Source organism: Oncorhynchus clarkii, chromosome 10, assembly GCF_045791955.1.
Source record: "Oncorhynchus clarkii lewisi isolate Uvic-CL-2024 chromosome 10, UVic_Ocla_1.0, whole genome shotgun sequence".
NCBI classification, from domain to species: domain Eukaryota; kingdom Metazoa; phylum Chordata; class Actinopteri; order Salmoniformes; family Salmonidae; genus Oncorhynchus; species Oncorhynchus clarkii.
In genome coordinates, this window is record NC_092156.1 from 5697183 (window position 1) to 5724192 (window position 27010).

The 27010-nt window shown below is 42.6% G+C and overlaps 1 protein-coding gene across 8 annotated transcripts; it reads right to left on the bottom strand.

Moving 5' to 3' along the window:
* Window positions 1–401: 401 nt before the first annotated feature.
* Window positions 402–21368, bottom strand: LOC139417942 (macroH2A.1 histone). Of its 8 annotated transcripts, none has more exons than XM_071166952.1 (9): window positions 21179–21368; window positions 19215–19409; window positions 17900–18006; window positions 17429–17623; window positions 13922–14029; window positions 6703–6793; window positions 4772–4861; window positions 2353–2527; window positions 402–1380 (listed from the first exon to the last, which is right to left on the bottom strand). In XM_071166952.1, exons 2-9 carry the CDS (start codon window positions 19384–19386, stop codon window positions 1215–1217), a joined length of 1104 nt encoding a protein of 367 aa, XP_071023053.1. In that variant the 5' UTR covers window positions 19387–19409; window positions 21179–21368; the 3' UTR covers window positions 402–1214. The 8 variants fall into 8 exon arrangements, 5 of the variants coding, with proteins under 5 accessions (XP_071023053.1, XP_071023052.1, XP_071023051.1 ...); XM_071166951.1 differs by having other exon boundaries at window positions 13922–14032; XM_071166950.1 differs by lacking the exon at window positions 6703–6793 and adding an exon at window positions 7251–7350 and having other exon boundaries at window positions 13922–14032.
* Window positions 21369–27010: the final 5642 nt, after the last annotated feature.

Genomic DNA, 27010 nt, shown 5'->3' on the forward strand with positions numbered 1-27010 from the left:
GGACTAATTACCTGTAAGCAGAGAGGGGACTAATTGCCTATAAGCAGAGAGGGGACTAATTACCTGTAAGCAGAGAGGGGACTAATTACCTGTGAGCAGAGAGGGGACTAATTACCTATAAGCAGAGAGGGGACTAATTGCCTATAAGCAGAGAGGGGACTAATTGCCTGTAAGCAGAGAGGGGACTAATTACCTGTGAGCAGAGAGGGGACTAATTGCCTATAAGCAGAGAGGGGACTAATTGCCTGTGAGCAGAGAGGGGACTAATTGCCTGTGAGCAGAGAGGGGACTAATTGCCTATAAGCAGAGAGGGGACTAATTACCTGTAAGCAGAGAGGGGACTAATTGCCTATAAGCAGAGAGGGGACTAATTACCTGTAAGCAGAGAGGGGACTAATTACCTGTGAGCAGAGAGGGGACTAATTACCTATAAGCAGAGAGGGGACTAATTGCCTATAAGCAGAGAGGGGACTAATTGCCTGTGAGCAAAAGCCTGTACAACTTCTTTCAACTCTTCAAAACAAAATAGCTTTATAACTGAATAAAAACACAAATCACTTTTCTTTTCAAATACGTTTCTTTTAGAGTTGGCAAAGTGAAAATCAGAATAAAAACAAAACCTGTTTTTTTTTTGTTTTTTTTTTAAAGGAAAAAAGAAGAAGGAAAACCTGGTCACTGTCTAATATTTTACTAAAACATTTCACTCCATCTAGTACATCACTGATAATACATCATAAACATAAAAAGGTTAATGTTCCAATTTAAAAAAAAAAGACAAATTGAGACAAAAAAACCCACAGTACTGCAACACTTGGAATGCAACCTTTTCAGTTTTAGCACAAGGAACTTAAGTACCACCATCCTGATTGGCCCAGGGCCTTGCTCAGCGGAAACGCAACAGAACAAGAGACGGTGTCACGTACAATTAGGGAATCGAGAGAGAAGAGAAGAGAAGAAGACAACATTCAGAACGTTTCACCCTTCTGAGCAGGACCCAAGTCTGACACCACCAGGGACACATTACTAACTGAACTCCAACGATTCATCTCAACAAATAAAACAGAACGGAAATCACTTCCTCTCAATAAAGTGTTTTTTTTTGTGTTTTCTTCTCTTCTTTTTTTTTTACAAAAATCACCGGTAAACATCTTTCATTTTTCTGTCTAAATAAAATTCTAAACAAGCCTGTAGTAATGCAATTGGGTGGGGGGGGCTTAGTTTGACTCAAGCTTGGCCATCTCCTGCACATAGATCCCTATGCTCTCGCTGTCGAACAGCACGAAGTAGACCGTCTTGATGGAAGACGACATGGTGGCAACAAAGTAGCTGGAGATGGCTTTTAGAATGAGCTGGGCAGCCGTCTGCTTCGGGAAGCCATTCCTGAGGGAACAAATAATAACACAATTTAATTCACTTTTTATAAGCGCTTTTCGTTACGTAAAGAATATCAAAGCACTTTAAAAATCGAGGGGGGGGGAAAGAGAGAAGCCATTTTGAAAGATCAGGATAAAAGAAAAAGATGAAATAACTGATCATGACGACAGTGAGACGGTGAGACGGTGAGACTGGTAGTTGTGAAGCGCTTCTCCTCACGTGAACAGGAGGAACAGGACTGGTAGGGTTCGTGGGTTAGACATTTTAAAAGCGATGCAGTCATTTTCATTGAGGTTGTGGACAGGTGTCTTTTATACTGATAACAAGTTCAAACAGGTGCCATTAATACAGGTAATGAATGAGTGGAGGACAGAGGAGCCTCTTAAAGAAGAAGTTACAGGTCTGTGAGAGACAGAAATCTTGCTTGTTTGTAGGTGACCAAATACTTATTTTCCACCATAATTTGCAAATAAATTCATTAAAAATCCTACAATGTGATTTTCTGGATTTTCTTTTCTCCTTTTGTCTGTCATAGTTGAAGTGTACCTGTGATGAAAATAACAGGCCTCTCTCATCTTTTTAAGTGGGAGAACTTGCACAATTGGTGGCTGACTAAATACTTTTTTGACCCACTGTATATGACATACTACTACGCTAACTTGTGGATAGAAACCTGGTTATTTGAAGAAATGTAACAAATTATTCTGAGCTATTATCCATTGTAAAAAAAAACACTTATTGCTTTTTAATATTTTGTTGACGTAAAATTTTAAATGTAGAGATTTAGATGATATTTTCATATCTTAATGTGACAACCGTTACCTCCACCAAAACAGACAAAATTAAGGTAGCGTGCTTTTCCTCCACAAAGGAAAAGCACCGTGGTGATAACCATGTGGATGAATACCATGGGAGACACAAAGGCCTTGGGAGCGTGATGAGGATTGTTGCTAGGGGTGACGGGAGGTTGTATAGTACCTTCCACTGCCAATGGAAGGGAAGGCCACAGACTTGAGCTTCTTCTCGTCAGCCAGGACCAGGCAGTTCTTCACGGTCTGGTCCAGCAGCTCCTCACACTTCTCCGAACCCCAGCCTGGACTGTTGCAGTGGATCACGAACTTGGCAGGAAGCCCATAGCCAGAGGACAGCACCGCTAACAGTAGAAAGCAGAGAGAGGCAGAAGAGAGAGAGGAGAGCAAAAGTGAGACAGAAATTAGCATTAGACTTATTACGCAAGTGTTGAATCTTCCCCTAAGTGTGAAGACAACTAACTGACAGACTAATCCAATCATTCAAAATACTGACATACTGCAAATTACACAATTACATGAACACAACATTCATGTTAAACGAAAATAGAGGGGGGGGGGGGGGGTGCTCCATTAACTTAATGCTGTTGATAACAGGGAATTAGACGAGGAGGGGTTGAGAACTCACTTCTCCAGAGGGAATGAGCTCTTGGAAGCCACATGAAAGGTGGGCCGAGAGAGAGCGAGAGAGAGAGCGAGCAAGAGGGCGAGAGAGAGCGAGAGGGCGAGAGCGAGAGAGCGAGAGAGAGCGAAAGAGAGCGCGAGAGAGTGAGAGAGCGAGAGAGAGCGAGCGAGAGAGCGAGCGAGAGAGCGAGAGAGAGCGAGAGACAGAGAGCGAGAGAGAGCGAGAGAGAGCGAGACAGAGAGCGAGAGAGAGCGAGAGAGAGAGTGAGAGAGAGTGAGAGAGCGAGAGAGCGAGCGAGAGAGCGAATTTTCTCCCCCTCAGGGCTGGAGGTAATTGAGGGACTGTTCATCTCTGGAGCACACAGCATCAGGCAAGCCCCCCCCCCACACACACACTGTAACTCAGCTAAAAGGCCCTGATGCTGTGAAGTGAAATACCCTCCAGTTGGACTTCATTAGGCCTCTGAGTGTGTGACTGAGAGCCAGAGACATGAATTACTGACAGAGACTGTATAGAGGGAGAGTGAATGATGACTGACAGAGACTGTATAGAGGGGGAGTGAATGATGACTGACAGAGACTGTATAGAGGGGGAGTGAATGATGACTGACAGAGACTGTATAGAGGGGGAGTGAATGATGACTGACAGACTGTATAGAGGGGGAGTGAATGATGACTGACAGACTGTATAGTGGGGGAGTGAATGATGACTGACAGAGACTGTATAGAGGGGGAGTGAATGATGACTGACAGAGACTGTATAGAGGGGGAGTGAATGATGACTGACAGACTGTATAGAGGGGGAGTGAATGATGACTGACAGACTGTATAGAGGGAGAGTGAATGATGACTGAGACTGTATAGAGGGGGAGTGAATGATGACTGACAGAGACTGTATAGAGGGGGAGTGAATGATGACTGACAGAGACTGTATAGAGGGGGAGTGAATGATGACTGACAGACTGTATAGAGGGGGAGTGAATGATGACTGAGACTGTATAGAGGGAGAGTGAATGATGACTGAGAGACTGTATAGAGGGGGAGTGAATGATGACTGACAGAGACTGTATAGAGGGAGAGTGAATGATGACAGACTGTATAGAGGGGGAGTGAATGATGACTGACAGAGACTGTATAGAGGGAGAGTGAATGATGACTGACAGAGACTGTATAGAGGGGGAGTGAATGATGACTGACAGACTGTATAGAGGGGGAGTGAATGATGACTGAGAATGTATAGAGGGAGAGTGAATGATGACTGAGAGACTGTATAGAGGGGGAGTGAATGATGACTGACAGACTGTATAGAGGGGGAGTGAATGATGACTGACAGAGACTGTATAGAGGGGGATTAAAGGGATAATTAAAACAATTCCCAAAATGCCGTTGGTTTAATGGTTTTCTTACCCTGTAAGCAGTCTATGGACAACAAAGAAAACTGAGGTTTTGAAGTCATTACAGGAACGTCATGATCACACAGCTAGATCTTCCCTAAACCACAGCCTATTGGGTCAAATGTCTCGACGAATAAGATGCTCATCAGGTTGGTGCAACGTTGATTACAAAATCAGACCCATAAAAATAAAACGAGGGTTGATGTCAGAGGAGAGTAGAGCAGAGGGTAGCCATCCTAACTGTGGGTCTTGCTTTCTCCCTGGGGCGGCGGGTAGCCTAGTGGTTAGAGCGGTGGGTTGCTAGATCGAATCCCCGAGCTGACAAGGTACAAATCTGTCGTTCTGCCCCTGAACAAGGCAGTTAACCCACTGTTCCTAGACTGTCATTGAAAATAAGAATTTGTTCTTAACTGACTTGCCTAGTTAAATAAAGGTTAAATAAAAACCTCCAGGGGACTGGTATTGGTTTCTCCCTACCTCCTGGGGACTGGTATTGGTTTCTCCCTACCTCCAGGGGACTGGTATTGGTTTTTCCCTACCTCCAGGGGACTGGTATTGGTTTCTCCCTACCTCCAGCCACTTCCAGGGGACCGTTCTTCTTCCGTAACTCCAACATGGCGTCCACAAACTCCTCCCCTCCCTTCTTCTCCAGAGCACCACCTGTAGGGAAACAGTCTGGGGTCTTTAGTGTCCTCCTGTTGTTGTTGTTGTTGTTGTTGTTGGGGTGAGTGCAGACAGAGACAGACAGAGGGAGAGGGACGGACAAGCGGACAGACAGCAGACATGCATCTGGTTCTGAGCTGAGTGAGAGCTGTGTGAGAGAGAGGTAAGACAGTTCTTTCATTTGACCTCTCTGAATCTCTTTGCCCCACTGTACACCACAGTTCCCATGTACACCGAGTGTACAAAACATTAAGAACAGCTGTCCTTTCCATGACCGACTGACCGAGTGAAGCCAGGTGGAAGCCATGATCCTTTATTGTTAAAATCTAATTCAAAATCAGTGTTGATGAAGTGGAAGAGACAGGTTAGATAATCATTTTACAAGCCTTGAGACAATTGATTCATGGATTGTGTATGTGTGCCGTTCAGAGAGTCAAATGGGGCAAGACAAAACTATTGAAGTACCTTTGAACAGGGGTACTGGTAGTGAGTTCCAGGCACACATATTTATATATATATATATGTCAAGAACTGTAACACTGTTGGGTATCAAGAATGGTCCACCACCTTGACACGAGTGTGGGAAGCATTGGAGTCAACGTGGGCCTAGCATCCCTGTGGACCTTGTGGTCCATTCCCTGATGAGGGCAAAAGGGAGGGTGCAACTTGGGGCGGCAGGGAGACTAGTGGTTAGAGTGTAGGGGCGGCAGGTAGCCTAGTGGTTAGAGTGTAGGGGCGGTAGGTAGTCTAGTGGTTAGAGTGTAGGGGCGGCAGGTAGCCTAGTGGTTAGAGTGTAGGGGCGGCAGGGAGACTAGTGGTTAGAGTGTAGGGGCGGCAGGGAGACTAGTGGTTAGAGTGTAGGGACGGTAGGTAGCCTAGCGGTTAGAGCGTTGGACTAGTAACCGAAAGGTTGCAAGTTCAAATCCCCGAGCTGACAAGGTACAAATCTGTCGTTCTGCCCCTGAACAAGGCAGGGAACCCACTGTTCCTAGGCCGTCATTGAAAATAAGAATTTGTTCTTAAACTGACTTGCCTAGTTAAATGAAAGGTACAATTAAAATAGGAAGGTGTTCTTAATGGTTTTGTACTCTCAGTGTATAAAGCAACTCAATATGACTACTAGTTATTAAAAAAACATTCCTTATCGAGCTACTACTGTAGTAGGCGTTTCCTTTTCACTTGATTAGATGGTGACATTTTTTTTTTGTTGCCACTTCCTAGGTGTTAAATTTCAGATGTAGCATCGATTCCCTTCTGGTCAGTCCTTGAGAGTGGGAAGTGAGGCAGGCAGATAATCAGAGAGGAGAGGAAGTTTAATGTCAGAGTGTTGACAACAAAAAAAACATCCACATTAAAAGAAATAGAAAAATACAAGCAGATGTAAGAAAATATATATAAAAAATTAAAACAAACAGAAAACAAAAAGAGGAATTAAGGCCTTTTAGAGGTTACCAAAACACAAAGCATTGGTGCACGTTCTTCCAACTTCTCAACATTATTATTATTATTATTATATATTTTTAAAGTTATTAGTTACACAGTAATTGGTGGTTCAATAAGAGTTTGACTTTCATAAACATAAGTATGGCTAGGCAACCTAACCTCAGATCCAAATACATACAACAGACCATCTCTCACGCGTTGACGTCAATCTCTTATTGGTCAATGCAATGATTAAAAACAGAAAAAAGTCTGAATTACATCTAGAAAGTAAGAATTCCACCCTGAGAACAAATTTGTCTAAGAGGAGGAAGAAGATGCATTATGGGATGCTTTGCTACAGGTGTCGGCACGGTAACACGTTGTACCCATGGTGATGAGGGAGGGTTCTATATTACCTACTTCACCACCAGTGTAGAGGGTGGAATTGGTCGGGTGAACAACAGCCTCGCTGTCAATGGTGGAAATGTCGGCTTGCACAACTTGCAACTACAAACAATGACAACAGGCAATCAACATGGGAGGTAAAACACAGTGAGTGGGGAAGGGGGAAGAGGATGGGGGGGGGGGGGGGGGAATGAAGAACATAAAACATAAAAGGTATCAGGGAGAAAGAACGAGAGGAGGTGAGAGTGCTGTGCTCCTTATTTACTTATTTCAGGAACACAGGAGACTGACTGACTGACCAATCCAGAGAGACAGACCCAACAATAACATCCATGACAGGCAGGGGGGGGGGGGAGGATGACAACTGCTCTGCAGAGATTTGACAAAATCCTAGAATTTCATCTGAGAGAATAAGCCTGAGATCCAATGTGTGTGTATTAATTTTTCAGAGAAAAAACAACAACATTTGTTTCTAATAAACTAGTCAATTTGGGGATGGTGTCCCATTTAAGTTCAGCATTCAAGGATCTTTCAAACCGCAGAGAGAAAGGGAGCTCACCTAGATCATCTTTAAGGTCAATGTCTGCATTGGTGGGGTTGATGACCCCCTCCACGTCAAAGCCAGCCAAGTTACTGACCTCACTGTGAACCAGGTTTAGCTGGGGGGGGGGGGGAAGAGCATGCCGCCAGCAAGCAGGGAGGAGGGGGGGGGGGGGGGGGCAAAGTCGTTAGATCGATCAAACCACACCTTAGTGTGGGACTGATTTGGTACAAGTAGAATTTAGAAGAGTGCAGGATTCAGAAAGCAAGCATCGCAGAAAAGAACATGAAACAGTGATCCTATTAACCTGTTAGTTTGAAACACTGCACTGGAAGGGAAAAAAATATATGAGCTTCTAGAAAAACATTCCGATTACTGAGTATTGAGCCAGGTGTTTCAGATTTTAGGCAACTGGCAGTGAGGTACATGAAATTGCCCATAGAATTTAGAAAGCAGAGAAGGATAGAACAAACTGTTTCAGTCAAAAGCAATCCCAAACCAGAATGACACCATCAGATAGTAGATAAACTAATTCAAAATGTTTACAATAGCCCAGAAAATGACTTGATATGAATACATGCGGATTCACTTCTACTGTGACTTCTCCAAAAAGAAAAAAACTATATACATTTTTTTTTAAAGAAGGAAGGAGGCAACGAATACAGTACATAAACTAAATGATTTGGCCTTCGTCCTAAATGGCACCCTGTACCCCAAAGCACACTTTTTAATTGTATGATTTCACCTTTATTTAACCAGGTAGGCCAGTTGAGAACAAGTTCTCATTTACAACTGCGACCTCTGATCAAGATAAAGCAAAGCAGTGCGACACAAACAACAACACAGAGTTACACGTGGGATAAACAAACGCACAGTCAATAACACAATAGAAAAATCTGTATACAGTGTGTGCAAACGAAGTAAGGAGGAAAGGCAATAAAATAGGCCAACAGTATGTAGGGACGCAGACTTATAGTCAACCATGGTGTCTGAAAACACAGGAAGCCAGGAAACGATCAAAGTGAGATGACTTGTACAGACAATTGAAGTAGGAAGTAGACATACACCTTAGCCAAATACATTTAAACTCAGTTTTTCACAATTCCTGACATTTAATCCTTTTAAAAGTCATCCCGTCTTAGGTCACCATTTTATTTTAAGAATGTGAAATGTCAGAATAATAGTAGAGAGAATGATTTATTTCATATTTTATTTCTTTCATCACATTCCCAGTGGGCCAGAAGTTTCCATACACTCAATTAGTATTTGGTAGCATTGCCTTTAAATTGTTTAATTTGGGTCGAACGTCTTAGGTAGTAGCCTTCCACAAGCTCCCCACAATAAGTTGGGTGAATTTTGGCCCATTCCTCCTTACAGAGCTGGTGTAACAGTCAGGTTTGTAGGCCTTCTTGCTAGCAAATGCTTTTTCAGTTCTGCCCACAAATGTTTCTATAGGATTGAGGTCAGGGCTTTGTGACGGCCACTCCAATACCTTGACTTTGTTGTCCTTAAGCAATTTTGCCACAACTTTGGAAGTATGCTTGGGGTCATTGTCCATTTGGAAGACCCATTAGCGACCAAGCTTTAACTTCCTGACTAATGTCTTGAGATGTTGCTTCAATATATCCACATAATTTTACTTCCTCATGATGCCATCTATTTTGTGAAGTGCACCAGTCCCTCCTGTAGCAAAGCACCCCCCCAACATGATGCTGAGGCATTTGAGAGCATTTGGAAATTGCTCTCAAGGATGAACCAGACTTGTGGAGGTCTACAAATAGTTTTCTGAGGTCTTGGCTGATTTATTTAGATTTTCCCATGATGTCAAGCAAAGAGGCACTTCGTTTGAAGGTAGGCCTTGAAATACATCCACAGGTACACCTCCAATTGACTCACATGATATCAATTAGCCAATCAGAAGCTTCTAAAGCCATGACATCATTTTCTGGAATTGTATAAGCTGTTTAAAGGTACAGTCAACTTAGTGTATGTAAACTTCTGACCCACTGTAATTGTGATACAGTGATTTATAAGTGAAATAATCTGTCTGTAAACAATTGTTAGAAAAATGACTTGTGTCATGCACAAAGTAGATGTCCTAACCGACTTGCCAAAACTATCGTTTGTTAACAAGAAATTTGTGGAGTGGTTGAAAAACGGGTTTTAATGACTCCAACCTAAGTGTATGTAAACTTCCGATTTCAACTGTATATCTGAATTTATAAAGTCTGCTTTCAGTCAGAAGAACCCACCACCAGTGAATGGTAAATTAGGTTAATGGCATTCATTATTACATTTTCCATTCAACAAAATGCAGCAATCTTTGATTAGCTCCTTCATCAACTGCTCTACCCCTAACAGTAGAACATCTAATTGCCAACCACAAACTCTAAATTACTTGAATTCCATTGGTTTAATGTAGGTTTCTTTCCATAAAATCTAACTAAAAACATATATTTTTTAAAAAAGGTCATAAATGTTTTATAGAATTGGGCATAAAAAAATCATTGGACAGATATTTTTTTAAAAACAGACATCGACTAATGACGTTTTCCAAACTTTTTTTCAACAAGGGGCACTTCACTGCCTAAATAGTCTCAACGAGCAAATAGACGTTGAGCCTGACGAACCACAAACACCTTCTCACTCACACCATCCTAGCTGCCAGCTATGGCAGCACCCGCTCTGCAGTAGATAAACTGGTTAGTTTAGTGCGGCAGCCGGGTTTATTAGCGTACGTTTGCGAGGCCAAAGTACGAGGTGACGTCATCAAGTGAACAAAGAAAATAAAGCACTCGATTGTCTTCATCGCAGCGAGGAGGGGAACTCTTTCCAGATACACAATAACCAATCATGTAGCAGTAGCCAATCATGTAGCAGTAGCCAATCATGTAGCAGTAACCAATCATGTAGCAGTAACCAATCATGTAGCAGTAGCCAATCATGTAGCAGTAGCCAATCATGTAGCAGTAGCCAATCATGTAGCAGTAACCAATCATGTAGCAGTAGCCAATCATGTAGCAGTAGCCAATCATGTAGCAGTAGCCAATCATGTAGCAGTAGCCAATCATGTAGCAGTAGCCAATCATGTAGCAGTAGCCAATCATGTAGCAGTAGCCAATCATGTAGCAGTAGCCGATCATGTAGCAGTAGCCGATCATGTAGCAGTAGCCGATCATGTAGCAGTAGCCGATCATGTAGCAGTAGCCGATCATGTAGCAGTAGCCGATCATGTAGCAGTAGCCGATCATGTAGCAGTAGCCAATCATGTAGCAGTAGCCAATCATGTAGCAGTAGCCAATCATGTAGCAGTAGCCAATCATGTAGCAGTAGCCAATCATGTAGCAGTAGCCAATCATGTAGCAGTAGCCAATCATGTAGCAGTAGCCAATCATGTAGCAGTAACCATTATGTGTCTTAAGTGGCACTCTAGTCCCTATATAGTGCACTACATTTGACCACAAATCTATGTGCCCTGGTCAAAAATAATGCACTGTAGAGGCAATAGGGTGCCCTCATTTGAGAAATAGGGTGCACTCTTTGGGCAATAGGGTGCACTCTTTGGGCAATAGGGTGCACTCTTTGGGCAATAGGGTGCACTCTTTGGGCAATAGGGTGCACTCTTTGGGCAATAGGGTGCACTCTTTGGGCAATAGGGTGCACTCTTTGGGCAATAGGGTGCACTCTTTGGGCAATAGGGTGCACTCTTTGGGCAATAGGGTGCACTCTTTGGGCAATAGGGTGCACTCTTTGGGCAATAGGGTGCACTCTTTGGGCAATAGGGTGCACTCTTTGGGCAATAGGGTGCACTCTTTGGGCAATAGGGTGCACTCTTTGGGCAATAGGGTGCACTCTTTGGGCAATAGGGTGCCCTAAGTTTCCATTTGGAGCGTAACCCATGGGATTCGAGGGGTGTAACTGGTCTAACCGTCGACACTGGAAGGATATCCTTCTACAAATGGCTGGAGAAAGTATCACTTCTTCCACATATTGTTGTGTTACAGCCTGAATTTAAAATGAATTACATTGATATTTCACATCACTCGCCTACACAAAATACCCCATAATATCAAAGTGGATTAATGTTTTTAGAAATGTTTACAAATAAATATAAAAAACATAAATTGAAAGATGAAATGTCTCGAGTCAACAAGCAAAGGTCTATTGGTAGATGGCTAAACGTTTTTTTAAAAGCAGACATTGAATATCCCTTTGAGCATGGTGAGGTTATTAAATACACTTTGGATGGTGCATCAATATCCTCAGTCACCACAAAGATACAGGCGTCCTTCCTAACTTCCTTCCTAACTCAGTTGCCGGAGAGGAAGGAAATCGCTCAGGGATTTCACCATGAGGCCAATGGTGACTTTAAAATAGTTACAGAGTTTAATGGCTGTGATGGGAGAAAACTGATGATGGCTCAACACCTTTGTAGTTACACCACAATACTAACCTAATTGGCAGAGGGAAAACAAGGAAGCCTGTACAGAGTAAAAATACTCCAAAACGTGCATCCTGTTGGCAATAAGGCACTAAATAAAATTGCAACAAATGTGGCAAAGGAATCAACTTTGCTTTGCTATGTGTTATGTTTGGGGAAAATCCAACCAACACTTCACAGAGTACCACTCTTCATATTTTTAAGCATGGTGGTGGCTGCATCATGTTATGGGTATGCTTGCCATCGGCAAGTACAAGGGAGTATTTTAGAATAAAAAGAAACGGAAGAGCGTTACGTAAGCACAGGCAAAATCTAAGAGGGAACCCTGGTTCAGTCTGCTTTCCAACAGACACATTCACCTTTCAGCTGGACAATAACCTAAAATGCAAGACCAAATAAACACTGGAGTTGATTACCAAGACAACATTGAATGGCTACAGGTTATCTACAAGTCTCTGCTAGGTAAAGCCCCGCCTTATCTCAGTTCACTGGTCACCATAGCAGCACCCACTCGTAGCACGCGCTCCAGCAGGTATATCTCACTGGTCACCCCCAAAGCCAATTCCTCCTTTGGTTGTCTTTCCTTCCAGTTCTCTGCTGCCCATGACTGGAACGAATTGCAAAAATATCTGAAGCTGGAGACTCACATCTCCCTCACTAGCTTTAAGCACCAGCTGTCAGAGCATTTTACAGATCACTGCACCTGTACTTAGATGGGCTGTTTACAGATAGGCTATCTACCTACCTCATCCCCATGCTGGTATTTATTTATTTATTTTGCTCCTTTGCACCCCAGTATCTCTACCTGCACATTCATCTTCTGCCGATCTACCATTCCAGTGTTTAATTGCTATATTGTAATTACTTCGCCACCATGGCCTATTTATTTCCTTAACTTACCTCATTTGCACTCACTGTATATAGACTCTTTGTTTTCTTTTTTTCTACTGTATTATTTATTGACTGTATGTTTGTTTATTCCATGTGTAACTCTGTGTTGTTGTGTGTCGAACTGCTATGCTTTATCTTGGCCAGGTCGCAGTTGCAAATGAGAACTTGTTCTCAACTGGCCTACCTGGTTAAATAAAGGTGTTCTCAACTGGCCTACCTGGTTAAATAAAGGTGTTCTCAACTGGCCTACCTGGTTAAATAAAGGTGTTCTCAACTGGCCTACCTGGTTAAATAAAGGTGTTCTCAACTGGCCTACCTGGTTAAATAAAGGTGTTCTCAACTAGCCTACCTGGTTAAATAAAGGTGTTCTCAACTAGCCTACCTGGTTAAATAAAGGTGTTCTCAACTAGCCTACCTGGTTAAATAAAGGTGTTCTCAACTGGCCTACCTGGTTAAATAAAGGTGAAATACAATAAAATAAATAAAAATAAATTGAATGTTCTAGTTAGTTCTAGTGGCCTAGTTAAAGTTTTGACTTAAATCAGCTTGAAAATCTATGGCAAGCGTTAAAAATGGCTGTCTAGCAATGATCAACATCCAACTTGTATTTATTTAACTTGACAGAGTTGCAGAATTTTAAATGTGCAAATATTGTACAATCCAGGTGTGCAAAGCTCTTTAGAGACTTACCCCAGAAAGACTCACAGCTGTAATCCCTGCCAAAGGTGATTCCAACATGTATTGACTCAGACGTGTGAATATATATTTCTATATTTCATTTTCAATACAATTTGCAAAAATGGTCTAAAAACATGTCTTCACTTTGTCATTATGGGGTATTGTGTGTCGATGGGTGAATTTAAAAAAACATTTCATTATTTTTTTTTTTTAAATTTCAGGCTCTAACACAACAAAATATGGAATAAGTCAAGAGGTATGAGGACTTTATAAAGGTTTCCCTACAGGAAACTCATGCTGATTCACCATGGAGAAACATAAATTTATGTAAAAGGTTGATCGATAAAAAACTGTTATACATTTTGCTGCCATAGTCAAAGTTTCAGAACAATTAATTAATCTATATACAAAACAAATAAATGGTATATAAAAATAGGAATGTTTAGGAAATGAGAAAACATTGTTAAGTAAAGCAGTACATAAAATGATGTCATCCCCTCTATAATGTCTTGGTTCCTATGAGTGCGCATATGAATATTCCGAGGTATTTCCCCCTCAATACACCATCCACTATCAGCAACGTCACCCTGAATGCATGTAACCCTTTGTTAATCTCAACGAGGAGAAGCTGCGAGGCCTCTACGAGAAGCGACGTAGTAGTAGTGACGGACGAACCTACCTTCTGACCCAGGAAAAGACTCTTGGTGGAGAGGACAGTGAATCCGTCCGTAGGTGTTCCTTCCGTGGTGCTGTCTGCCGAGGCAGCTTTGCTCACCTCTCCCTGTTTCTGCTGGGCCAGAGAGACACATGAGAAACATCAGGTGTTATTATGTAGGTCTAGACAACACTGTCCAAAACATTCAGTGACATTAGGACATTTGCGTAAGGGAGTTTACCATAATAAAGTTGAACCTCAATTGTATTATCATGTTGACATTTATGGGGTCTACATTCCAAGTCTCCACCTGAACCAACTTGCCTGTATAACATACTGTATACCTTAGCTTTGAGTTATATTATAAACCGGGTGGTTCGAGACCAGAATGCAGATTGTCTGAAAGCCGTGGTATACCAGACTGTATACCACAAGGTATGACGTTTTTTATTAACCTGTTTATAATAGCAATAAGGCACCTTAGCCATTTAGCGTGGCTACAGGCTGTATCCGGGCCTCTAGCGTGGCTACGGGCTGTATCCGGGCCTCTAGCGTGGCTACGGGCTGTATCCGGGCCTCTAGCGTGGCTACGGGCTACATCCGGGCCTCTAGCGTGGCTACGGGCGATTCCCTGATCCACCTCTACGCAGACGACACCATTCTGTATACTTCTGGCCATTCCTTGGACACTGTGCTATCTAACCTCCAAACGAGCTTCAATGCCATACAACACTCTTTTCGTGGCCTCCAACTGCTCTTAAACGCTAGTAAAAACAAATGCATGTCTTTCAACCGTTCGCTGCCTGCACCCGCACGCCCGACTAGCATCACCACCCTGGATGGTTTCGACCTAGAATATGTTGCCGTCTATAAGTACCTAGGTGACTAGCTAGACTGCAAACTCTCCTTCCAGACTCATATCAAACATCTCCAATCCAAAAATCAAATCTAGAGTCAGCTTTCTATTTCGCAACAAAGCCCCCTTCACTCACGCCGCAAAACTTACCCTAGTAAAACTGACTATCCTACCGATCCTTGACTTCGGCGATGTCATCTACAAAATAGCTTCCAATACTCTACTCAGCAAACTGGATGCAGTCTATCACAGTGCCCTCCGTTTTGTTACTAAAGCACCTTATACCACCCACCACTGCGACCTGTATGCTCTAGTCGGCTGGCCCTCGCTACATGTTCATCGCCAGACCCACTGGCTCCAGGTCATCTACAAGTCTATGCTAGGTAAAGCTCCGCCTTATCTCAGTTCACTGGTCACGATGGAAACACCCACCCGTAGCACGCGCTCCAGCAGGTGTATCTCACTGATCATCCCTAAAGCCAACACCTCATTTGTCCGCCTTTCGTTCCAGTTCTCTGCTGCCTGTGACTGGAACGAATTGCAAAAATCGCTGAAGTTGGAGACTTTTATCTCCCTCACCAACTTTAAACATCTGCTATCTGAGCAGCTAACCGATCGCTGCAGCTATACATAGTTCATCGGTATATATCCCACCCAATTTACCTACCTCATTCCCATACTGTTTTTATTTATTTACTGTTCTGCTCTTTTGCAAACTACCTGCACATGTTCATCTGATCATTTATCACTCCAGTGTTAATCTGCTAAATTGTAATTATTCACTCCTATGGTCTATTTATTGCCTACCTCCTCATGCCTTTTGCACACAATGTATATATAGACTCCCCTTTTTTCTACTGTGTTATTGACTTGTTAATTGTTTACTCCATGTGTAACTCTGTGTTGTCTGTTCACACTGCTATGCTTTATCTTGGCCAGGTCGCAGTTGCAAATGAGAACTTGTTCTCAACTAGTCTACCTGGTTAAATAAAGGTGTTCTCAACTAGTCTACCTGGTAATATAAAGGTGAAATAAATAAAAAAAAATCCAGGCATTAGTTTGGTAATAACAATAGGGTAAATACACATGTAGTCCATTCTAATTTTTTCTCCTTTTTTTTTAAAGAGCTTTGTCACAACGGACCAGTCCGTCAATACTCACAATTTTTTGTCATCTATTTTCCCAACTTCTATTCACTTATTTTTTATGTTTTCATTCAGTTACAAAATGAATAGTCCTGGCTGAGCCCCATGGCCGCTTCGGCGGTTACAATGTAGCCTAGCTGGGTCTGTGTGCGCCAAATGAAAAAGCACAGGATATTTATGATAAAACAGCTCTGCTCTACGAGGGGCCAAAAGGGTGCTTAGCCCCTCAGTTGAAACTTGTGCAGCCTCAGTTTTAGTTGTATGTCCATATATAAAAATAGCTAAAAAGTTAGAATGATTGAGTGACAGGTTGGAGCGAAATCTGTACTGAAACGGAGCGCGGTGTGGAGTGTTTGTGTGTAGGGGGCTACGTGAAGCCACGGGTGGTTAGGTATGACTCCTCTGGGTTTCCATAACAAGTAGTAGGCTACTGGGTTAAGTTAACAGTTAAAGCTGCTTCACACCTCACCACTACAAAGTTAAGTTAGCTTCTTAGCTAGCTGTAAAAGGCGTTAGTGTTATAAGCCTATTTTAGCTCTAACCAGCTAATCTGCCGCGGTTGATATCAGAAATCAAACAGCTGAGGCCGAACCCAGCAGCGATGATGCTCCTGATCTCTAGCTAGCTCTGACCCTGATGATCTTAGAACAGAGGAGACAGCCCAGGTTAGCCTAGAATCCTACCCTAGTGGGCCTGGCTCCCAAGTGGGTAGGCCTACACCCTCCCAGGCCCAACCAATGGCAGCACCCCCGCCCAGACATGTGAAATCCATAGATTAGGGCCTAATGAATTCCTTTCAATTGATTGATTTCCTTCTGTGAACTGTAACTCAGTAAAAATCTTTGAAATTGTTGCATTTATATTTTTGTTCAGTATATTTACATAACCACCATCTCTAGTAATGCTAGTCCCGTCCAATAGGGCTCTAGTAATGCTAGCCCCGTCCAATAGGGCTCTAGTAATGCTAGTCCCGTCCAATAGGGCTCTAGTAATGCTAGTCCCGTCCAATAGGGCTCTAGTAATGCTAGTCCCGTCCAATAGGGCTCTAGTAATGCTAGTCCCGTCCAATAGGGCTCTAGTAATACTAATCCCGTCCAATAGGGCTCTAGTAATACTAATCCCGTCCAATAGGGCTCTAGTAATACTAGTCCCGTCCAATAGGGCTCTAGTAATACTAGTCCTGTCCAATAGGACTATAACACGGCAAAGAATAGTGCGCTGCATCCTCCCACGGGATCGGTCAAGGCGGTGCACAGCGGAAATATCACCGAAATATTCTAGTCTCTACACATCACCTTCTATATTCAAACAGCATAGGCCTTTTTAATGGCTAAATTGATGAGCAAATGCAAAGCTTCGTGCTCATCCTTTCTGGAATGCAATTAGTAGTCTTCTAATGAGGTGGTGTGTACGTAGCCGTTTCAGCGTTGTTTTGAGAGTCGAGCAAGAGTCCACTCCAACAACAAAAAACATTATTATTATTTAACCCCTACACAGAATGTTTGAGTTTATCCCTCACATATTGTATACCTTAGCTTTGGCTCTTTTCCCTGCAGCTGCCTTTTTGGCTGATTTCTTGGAGGCAGACATCTTGGATTTCTTGATGGCGGGAGGAGGCGTGATGACAGCCTCCAGCTTGCCCTTTGACCCCCTCTTCTTAGCTAGCAGCTCAGGGTGGATGTTAGGTAAGACTCCGCCTGCTGCGATGGTCACACCTTTCAGCAGCTGCAGAGAGACAGTCTGTGAAATCACGCGGTCTGCATTGGATTGCTCCCCTCTCTAACTAGCGGATGACCTCACAAAGATGGGGCATGTATTTAAACTAATGTTACGAAATGCTGGTAACTTTCCCAAATTCTCAAGGTTTTTACCAGAAATCCCAGTCAGAGGATTCCCAGATTTCCTGTTTATTCCCTCTGGATTCCAGGAATCTTCCAACCAGTATTTCTGGAAAACCTGGGGAATTTTTTGGAGGGGAAAGTTACCAGAATAACAGCTGACCTGGTTGAGCTCCTCGTCGTTGGCGATGGCTAGAAGGATGTGTCGTGGTGTGACACGTCCTTTCTTATTGTCCCTGGCTGCGTTGCCCGCCAGCTCCAGGATTTCAGCTAGAACACAAGAATAGAGATAGTGAATACAGCTGGACCTGGTGCAGAGGTCTGACAATGTAACTCAAAAGCATCCACTGGCCAGAGGACCAATAAGCCCAAGACCAGCAGCATTGGAGATAAGTCAGAATTAAGCTGCTTTCAGAAGTGGAAGAACAGTGAGGGCACTGAGAATGCAGGTCCACAGGAGGGATTAAGAATAAATCAATATCTTTAAGGAGCAGTGCAGTTAAAAACAGGATTTTCCTGTTTAAAAATAAATAAAAATAAAATAATACGAAATTTAAACACTAGGAGATCAAAATAACAATGAATGTGAAAATTATAATGGCCTTTTTTTCTGTAAGAGCTGTTAGGGAAAAAAAATGCCTGGAATTTCCAAGAGTCTGGCTCCAGCAAATACCTTCTCACGCAACAGACGCTGCGAGACACAAAACGAGACAGGATGTCGAATGGTGCCAGAGGATGGCGCGTTACTGCCACCAACAGCACGGGTGGTGAAATTACACCTAGAATTATAAACTAGGTACGAGCTAGTGTACTAGATAGCCAGCTAGTGTGTACTAGCCAGCTGCACAAAAGCAACAGTGGTTAACATAACGCCCTGGACAAGAGCTAGTGCGCCCTGGCTGGTATGTAAGTAGCACAATGACGCCCTGGACCAGAGCTGACTGACTGACACCAAACTGACTGGAGACCAACAAATGTCACCAGGTTGCGCGCCCACATACCATCTGAGATGCAAGTGCTTTGCAGACCACACGGCTCCAGGGGGGGGGACATACTTTTGTTGTTGTCGTTATTTTCATTAAATAAACAGTGATGTATCAGACAGACGAGATGTTTAAAAATATATATATTATTACAACAACTGAATGGGGCTTCAACATCTCCTCTCACTGATCAGTCAATCTCCTAACACGGTAGGGTTGAGCAGCAAACTTTCATTTAGCTAAATAACTCGTCACCAACGTGAACAGTTTGACTGATTTAAAAGTTAACTACTGTACCGTACAACATTGCATTAGTGAGATAATTGTTCCGGAGTATCTCACAACATGACATCACATCACCAAAAACATTCAAAAGCATTGGAATGCATCCCAAATTACACCTCCCCCCCCTATACAGTATACTCCTTCTGACCAGGGCCCAAAAGGGGGTAATTTGGGATATATCCAGTCATATTATTTATTTTGCTTCCTCACCAGTGAGGTACTCCAGAACAGCGGCCATGTAGACTGGGGCACCCACACCGACCCTGTACTTGGGCAGACCCTTCTTGATGTAGCGCAGCATTCGCCCCACGGGGAAGATGACTCCGGCCTTCGTCGACCTGGACATCTTGGTGGCCTTCTTTTTCCCTCCTCGGCTGGACATGGTGTCGCTACCCGTGTGAGGTTCTGTTTTTACAGGACAGATTCATGTCTGTTTGGTCACAATCGAGTTGTTGTGAGAAGTATACTAATCAAAACACAATCAAACAAAGGCCTAGAAAATACTGTGTTAGAAAATTGGGTATTATTCTATAATGTATTAAGTCATACTAACAGAATATAAATATGATTTTAATTTTTTTAATTAGGTCATTATTTGCAGAGGAAATGTCTAAATTCCAAATTAACATATTTTCTCAATACACTCAAGATCTTGAGACAATATGTTTCTCTTTTTGTGAACGATACATTTTTATTATATGAATTATATGAATTTTAAAAGAATGATGCGAGAGTTGTAAGTGTATTACAACTACCTAGGGAATGCCAAGTTGGCAATTCATCAGCACTAGGCTATTATTCATGAAAACATATCATTTCCCATCACAGGCCTAGTACAGGCTAGCCACAGATGGTTACACACCACATTATGGGATTTAACCAAAGATTGTAGGTTAAATCCCCTACTCTGGGAGTAACAAGTTTGTCTATAGAAAACGTTGCCAGATATTTTTCAACTAACCTGGTATTGGCGATGCCATTGTCGTTCTCGATTTGGCCAAACATGTATCTTCTAAAATGTTTGTGTCCAGTTGCAGGTGGTGCGTTTGAAAGTAAAAAAAATTATCCGTTACTAAAATAAATACAAATGTGTATGCCGCCATCTTGTAAATTTCAAGTCTTCTCTCATTGGCTGAACAGGTGGGTCCACCACAAAGTGCCGCATGTCATGATGACACTCACCTGTCTTGATCAATGAGAGAATATTTGAAATATACAAGATGGCGGCATACACATTGTTGGATTACTTCACGGAGGAAAATATTTGGTTATTTAAATAATGGATCATTTTCTAACTTCAAACACACCACCTGTAACTGGACAAAAAAAAACATTTTAGAAGATACATGTTTGGCTGAATCGAGAACGAAGATCGTATCGCCAATACCAGGTGCAATTCTCTGGCGACGTTTTGTATAGGCAAACCTGTAACTCCCAGTACTATAATAGATACCAAAAATCTTTGTATAAAATCACATTATCTGATGTAACAAATCTTTGGTTAAATCACATTCTGGTGTAACAATCTGTAGCTATGAACAGGCGTACTTTCTATAAAGTAGCCTAACTCAAGCTCACTACTACGAAATAAAGGATCAATTGATACGTTATAATACAATGGGCCTAAAACAAATGCATATCATGCTGCTACAAAGGGCTAAAGACATTTATTTCTGAAGAATAAAATATACAAATTTGCAATGACCAGATTGAGACGTAAATGCACTCCAATTGCCTGAGAAATGAACACAGCAACATCTGTCAGAAAGTCAGAGCCATCCAGGTGCACAAGACCGCGATTTAAGAGTTATTTTAGTTGTTGTTGCGGAGTCAGTCAAGAGAACGATTTCCTGGTGTAAACGGTCCATTTGATCTCGTCCACATGTAGGCCTGGAGAATGTTTACAAAATGGAATTAAATGGCGCTTAAGGGAGAATGGCACACACACACACACACGAACCCAAGGACATTCGCTTCCTCACGTCGCGCGTTTGAGTTGCAAATCCTAACGTCATATTTCCAGTTAGCCCTCATAGCCATAAATAGCCTACAATTTCGCCGTACTTTGCAAGATAAAAACAAAATAGCAACGTAAAGGATAACTGTGACATATCGGAAGCATCTGGCTCAACGATGTAAATGTTATTGTTAACCAAAAGAGGTTCATTACTTACAGAAAATGGGAACAGCAGTGTCTTCTGTCAACACTCGGAAGGCTACAACAAGCTTGGACAGTGTCTTCAACTCCCAGAATCCACAGCGAAAGAATATATTGAACTGGGCCAGCGATGTATCCTGCTCTGGAATGGATAGATTTTAGACTGCAACAAACCTCAACTCTCCGTATGCGCGCTGTGTACTTTAACCTACCCTGTGCGCTAAGCCCACTATTGACAGCCCCTATTCCTAAACACATGATTGGTAATACATATCCCTAAACACAGTGACGGTTCTAGCTTGTATGGCTCCCTGGGCGACATGATATCGGTGACATGATATCATTGATGTGACGTGCAAATGAGCGATAGAAAACCGATTGCGAAAATGTCACCATTGTTCCGGGTTGAAAAAAAATTAAGTAAATCATATGGACATCAGTGACTGGGTTAGTGCTTTTTAAAACACCACACAGACCATGTCGTTGTCTTAGATCAGTACTCATGAAACCCATCTCCAATGGAGATATGATATTGTCATTCATTAAAATCATGTTATTCACTCTCGATATAATTGAAGTCATTTGATTCATGCATGTCTGAGTATATGGAACTCAGTAACTCATATGTAAGCAGACTGTGCTAATTATGTTGTTTTTTTACTGCAGCATTCAATAGTATCCTATCAAGCACTTTTTAATATCAAAGATCTTGACAGAGGTTGAATGTTATGTCTATGTGTAAAGCAGTGGAGGCTGCTGAGGGGAGGACGGCTCCTAATAATGGCTGGAAGGGAGTGGTATCAACCACATGGAAACCAGGTATTTGGTGTGTTTTATACCATTCCATCAACTCTATTCCAGCCATTATTATGAGACGTCCGTCCTTCAGCAGCTTCCACTGGTATAAAGAACTTAAGGCTGGCCGCCTAGCGAGTACAGCTTTCTCCTGATTCAGCTCATACCTCGAACCCAGGATTTATGCCTCGCAAACACACGTGACGGCCCTCCTGAAGAGTCTTACCCATTTGCGCCATAGATATTTGCCAGTGGAAGTGGAGACACTTTGGGCTGAATGAGTTTCACAGATACCCATCTGCTACATATGAACATGTGTAGTGAGGCTGTTACCACACTAGAGGTCATGAGAGAGAGAGAGAGAGAGAGAGAGACTATCAGAACCCACTGGATTCTCCAATTGTCTTGAATGAACTACAGGACAAAATAAAAAACCCTCCAACCCAAAAAGGCCTGTGGTGTTGATGGTATCCTCAATGAAATGATCAAATATACAGACAACAAATTCCAATTGGTTATACATAAACTCTTTAACATCATCCTTAGCTCTGGCATCTTCCCCAATATTTGGAACCAAGGACTGATCACCCCTTTCCACAAAAGTGGAGACAAATTTGACCCCAATAACTACCGTGGGATATGAGTCAACAGCAACCTTTCGGAAAATACTCTGCATTATCATTAACAGCAGACTCGTACATTTCCTAAATGAAAACAATGTACTGAGCAAATGTCAAATTGGCTCTTTACCAAATGATCTTATGACAGACCACATATTCACCCTGCACACCCTTATTGACAAATAAACAAAACAAAGGCAACGTCTTCTCATGCTTTGCTGATTTCAAAAAAGCCTTCGACTCAATTTGGCATGAGGGTCTGCTATACAAATGGATGGAAAGTGGTGTTGGGGGAAAAACATACGACATTATAAAATCCATGTACACAAACAACAAGTGTGAGGTTAAAATTGGCAAAAAACACACATTTCTTTCCACAGGGCCGTGGGGTGAGACAGGGATGCAGCTTAAGCCCCACCCTCTTTAACATATATATCAACAAATTGGCGAGGGCACTAGAACAGCCTGCAGCATCCGGCCTCACCCTACTAGAATCTAAAGTCAAATGTCTACTGTTTGCTGATGATCTGGTGTTTCTGTCACCAACTAAGGAGGGCCTACAGCAGCACCTAGATCTTCTGCACAGATTCTGTCAGACCTGGGCCCTGACAGTAAATCTCAGTAAGTCCAAAATAATGGTGTTCCAAAAAAGGTCCAGTCGCCAGGACCACAAATACAAATTCCATCTAGACACCGTTGCCCTAGAGAACACAAAAAACTATACATACCTTGGCCTAAACATCAGCGCCACAAGTAACTTCCACAAAGCTGTGAACGATCTGAGAGACAAGGCAAGAAGGGCCTTCAATGCCATCAAAAGGAACATAACATTCGACATCCCAATTAGGATCTGGCTAAAAATACTTGACTCAGTCATTGCCCTTTATGGTTGTCAGGTCTGGGGTCCGCTCACCAACCAAGACTTCACAAAATGGGACAAACACCAAATTGAGACTGCATGCAGAATTCTGCAAAAATATCCTCTGTGTACAATGTAGAACACCAAATAATGCATGCTGAGCAGAATTAGGCCGATACCCGCTAATTATCAAAATCCAGAAAAGAGCTGCTAAATTCTACAACCACCTAAAAGGAAGCGATTCCCAAACCTTCCAGTGTGAAATATGTCATTCTACACTAGTTTTATGCACTCTTGCCTTGTCCTAATGCAGGCCCTAATGGAGGCCCTAATGGAGTTCCTAATGGAGGCCCTGATGGAGACCCTAATGGAGGTCCTAATAGAGGCCCTAATAGAGGAACCTAATGGAGATCCTAATGCAGGCCCTAATGGAGGTCCTAATGGAGGTCCTAATAGAGGTCTTAATGAAGGCCCTGATGGAGGTCCTAATAGAGGCCCTAATGAAGTCTGTAATGGAGGCCCTGATGGAGGTCCTAATAGAGGCCCTAATGAAGTCCGTAATGAACGCCCTGATGGAGGTCCTAATAGAGGCCCTAATGAAGTCTGTAATGGAGGCCCTGATGGAGGTCCTAATAGAGGCCCTAATGAAGTCTGTAATAGAGGTCCTAATAGAGGCCCTAATGAAGGCTGTAATGGAGGCCCTGATGGAGGTCCTAATAGAGGCCCTAATAAAGTCCGTAATGGAGGCTGTAATGGAGGCCCTGATTGAGATCCTAATAGAGGCCCTAATAAAGTGCGTAATGAAGGCTGTAATGAAGGCCCTAATAGAGGTCCCAATGGAGGTCCCAATGGAGGTGTCAAATACTGATTATTAGCAGGTGATTATTTGAGAAGCCAACTGCTTCTAATACAGGTAGCCTAGTGGTCAGAGTGTAGGGGCGGTAGGTAGTCTAGTGGTTAGAGTGTAGGGGCGGTAGGTAGCCTAGTGGTTAGAGTGTAGGGGCGGTAGGTAGCCTAGTGGTTAGAGTGTAGGGGCGGTAGGTAGCCTAGTGGTTAGAGTGTAGGGGCGGTAGGTAGCCTAGTGGTTAGAGTGTAGGGGCGGTAGGTAGCCTAGTGGTTAGAGTGTAGGGGCGGTAGGTAGCCTAGTGGTTAGAGTGTTGGACTAGTAACCAAAAGGTTGCAAGATTGAATCCCCGAGCTGACAAGGTAACAATCTGTCGTTCTGCCCCTGAACAAGGCAGTTAACCCACTGATCCTAGACTGTCATTGAAAATAAGAATTTGTTCTTAACTGACTTGCCTAGTTAAATAAAGGTTAAAAAATATATATATATATATGTAAACAATGATGAACTGGCATACCTGTTAATGACCAATGATGGACTGGCATACCTGTTAATGACCAATGATGGACTGGCATACCTGTTAATGACCAATGATGAACTGGCATACCTGTTAATGATCAATGATGAACTGGCATACCTGTTAATGACCAATGATGGACTGGCATACCTGTTAATGACCAATGATGGACTGGCATACCTGTTAATGACCAATGATGGACTGGCATACCTGTTAATGACCAATGATGGACTGGCATACCTGTTAATGACCAATGATGAACTGGCATACCTGTTAATGATCAATGATGGACTGGCACACCTGTTAACGACCAATGATGAACTGGCATACCTGTTAATGATCAATGATGAACTGGCATACCTGTTAATGATCAATGATGAACTGGCATACCTGTTAATGATCAATGATGGACTGGCATACCTGTTAATGATCAATGATGAACTGGCATACCTGTTAACGACCAATGATGAACTGGCATACCTGTTAATGATCAATGATGAACTGGCATACCTGTTAATGATCAATAAAGGACTGGCATACCTGTTAATGATCAATGATGGACTGGCATACCTGTTAATGACCAATGATGAACTGGCATACCTGTTAATGATCAATGATGAACTGGCATACCTGTTAATGACCAATGATGAACTGTTAACGACCAATGATGAACTGGCATACCTGTTAATGATCAATGATGAACTGGCATACCTGTTAATGACCAATGATGAACTGGCATACCTGTTAACGACCAATGATGAACTGGCATACCTGTTAACGACCTAGATTAACCTAAGGATGATGAGTCAGTTGGACATTTTCCGCATTTAAATCAGCCCAAGGCCAGCCGTGCCCCCCCCCCAAAAATGCATCAGGTCAATCTCTTGGCCTGACAAATGAGGCAGTATCCTAGTAAAATCATGTTGCTGTAGGTTGAGATCACCCCAAATGTACATTGTCTTCCAACGACTTTCTTAAACGCACCTTCGTTGTCGTCAATCAAAAGCTTTGCCTAATGAACTGATTATTGGACTGATTCACGGACTGATTCATGGACTGATTCATTGACTGATTCATGGACTGATTCTTGGACTGATTCTTGGACTGATTCATGGACTGATTCTTGGACTGATTCATTGACTGATTCTTGGACTGATTCACGGACTGATTCACGAACTGATTCATGGACTGATTCACGGACTGATTCATTGACTGATTCACTAACTGATTCATTGACTGATTCATGGACTAATTCTTGGACTGATTCATGGACCACAGAGCCCATCCCTCTAAATGTTGTTAGAAATTACAAGCGATTACTACCTGGCCTTTGTCTTATTGGAAGTCGGTGACAGCCACAGTACACATTTATAAAGACACACTGTATTTAAGATACCCAATAATGACAAATCGCAAAATAAATCATGTTTTAAACAGTATTTATTTAAAGAAACGATTTTCCAGAGGGAAGTGGTAACCCAGTAACCCCAAAAGAATGAAAAATAATTCCTAGATCTCTTTTTAACAAGACAACCGCTCCTGGAAACTACACAAAGCATCAACATACACCCATGAACTATTTACAATAAAATGTAGAATAAAGTAGACAAAACAAAGACCTAGTAATGAAATAAACAACAGTGACTCCGTGAAGAATAACACTTAATGTACCTATAAAATCGGGGCTGTCCCCAACCAGCTCTTTATAAGCCGCAGGCTTGTTTAGGCTTTTGTTCCAGACCAGTCCTACCACACCTTATTCTACTCTTTGCACTCACTGTATACAGATTTTTCCATTGTGTTATTGACTGTGCGTTTGTTTATCCCACGTGTAACTCTGTGTTGTTGTTTTTGTCGCACTGCTTTGCTTTATCTTGGCCAGGTCGCAGCTGTAAATGAGAACTTGTTCTTAACTGACCTACCTGGTTAAAATAAAGGTGAAATAAAAATAAACGAAAGATTAATATTTTTAAGTACTTTGTTTCCTGTCAACTCAAACAGACAATCTGGCAATGTGTAACTATAGGACCTAGGCCTTCAGAGGGAGCAAAAATATTCAACAGTGGTGATTGAACGGGTTACCAGGTGCACATTTCAGGATGGCTCTAAATGCCTTCAGGGTGGTGCTGGAGGTCCATAGCCATGTAGAGAGCACTCCCCACCCTGACCCAGCCAATGGGGGGGGGGGGGGGGGGGGGGGGGGGGGGGGGGGG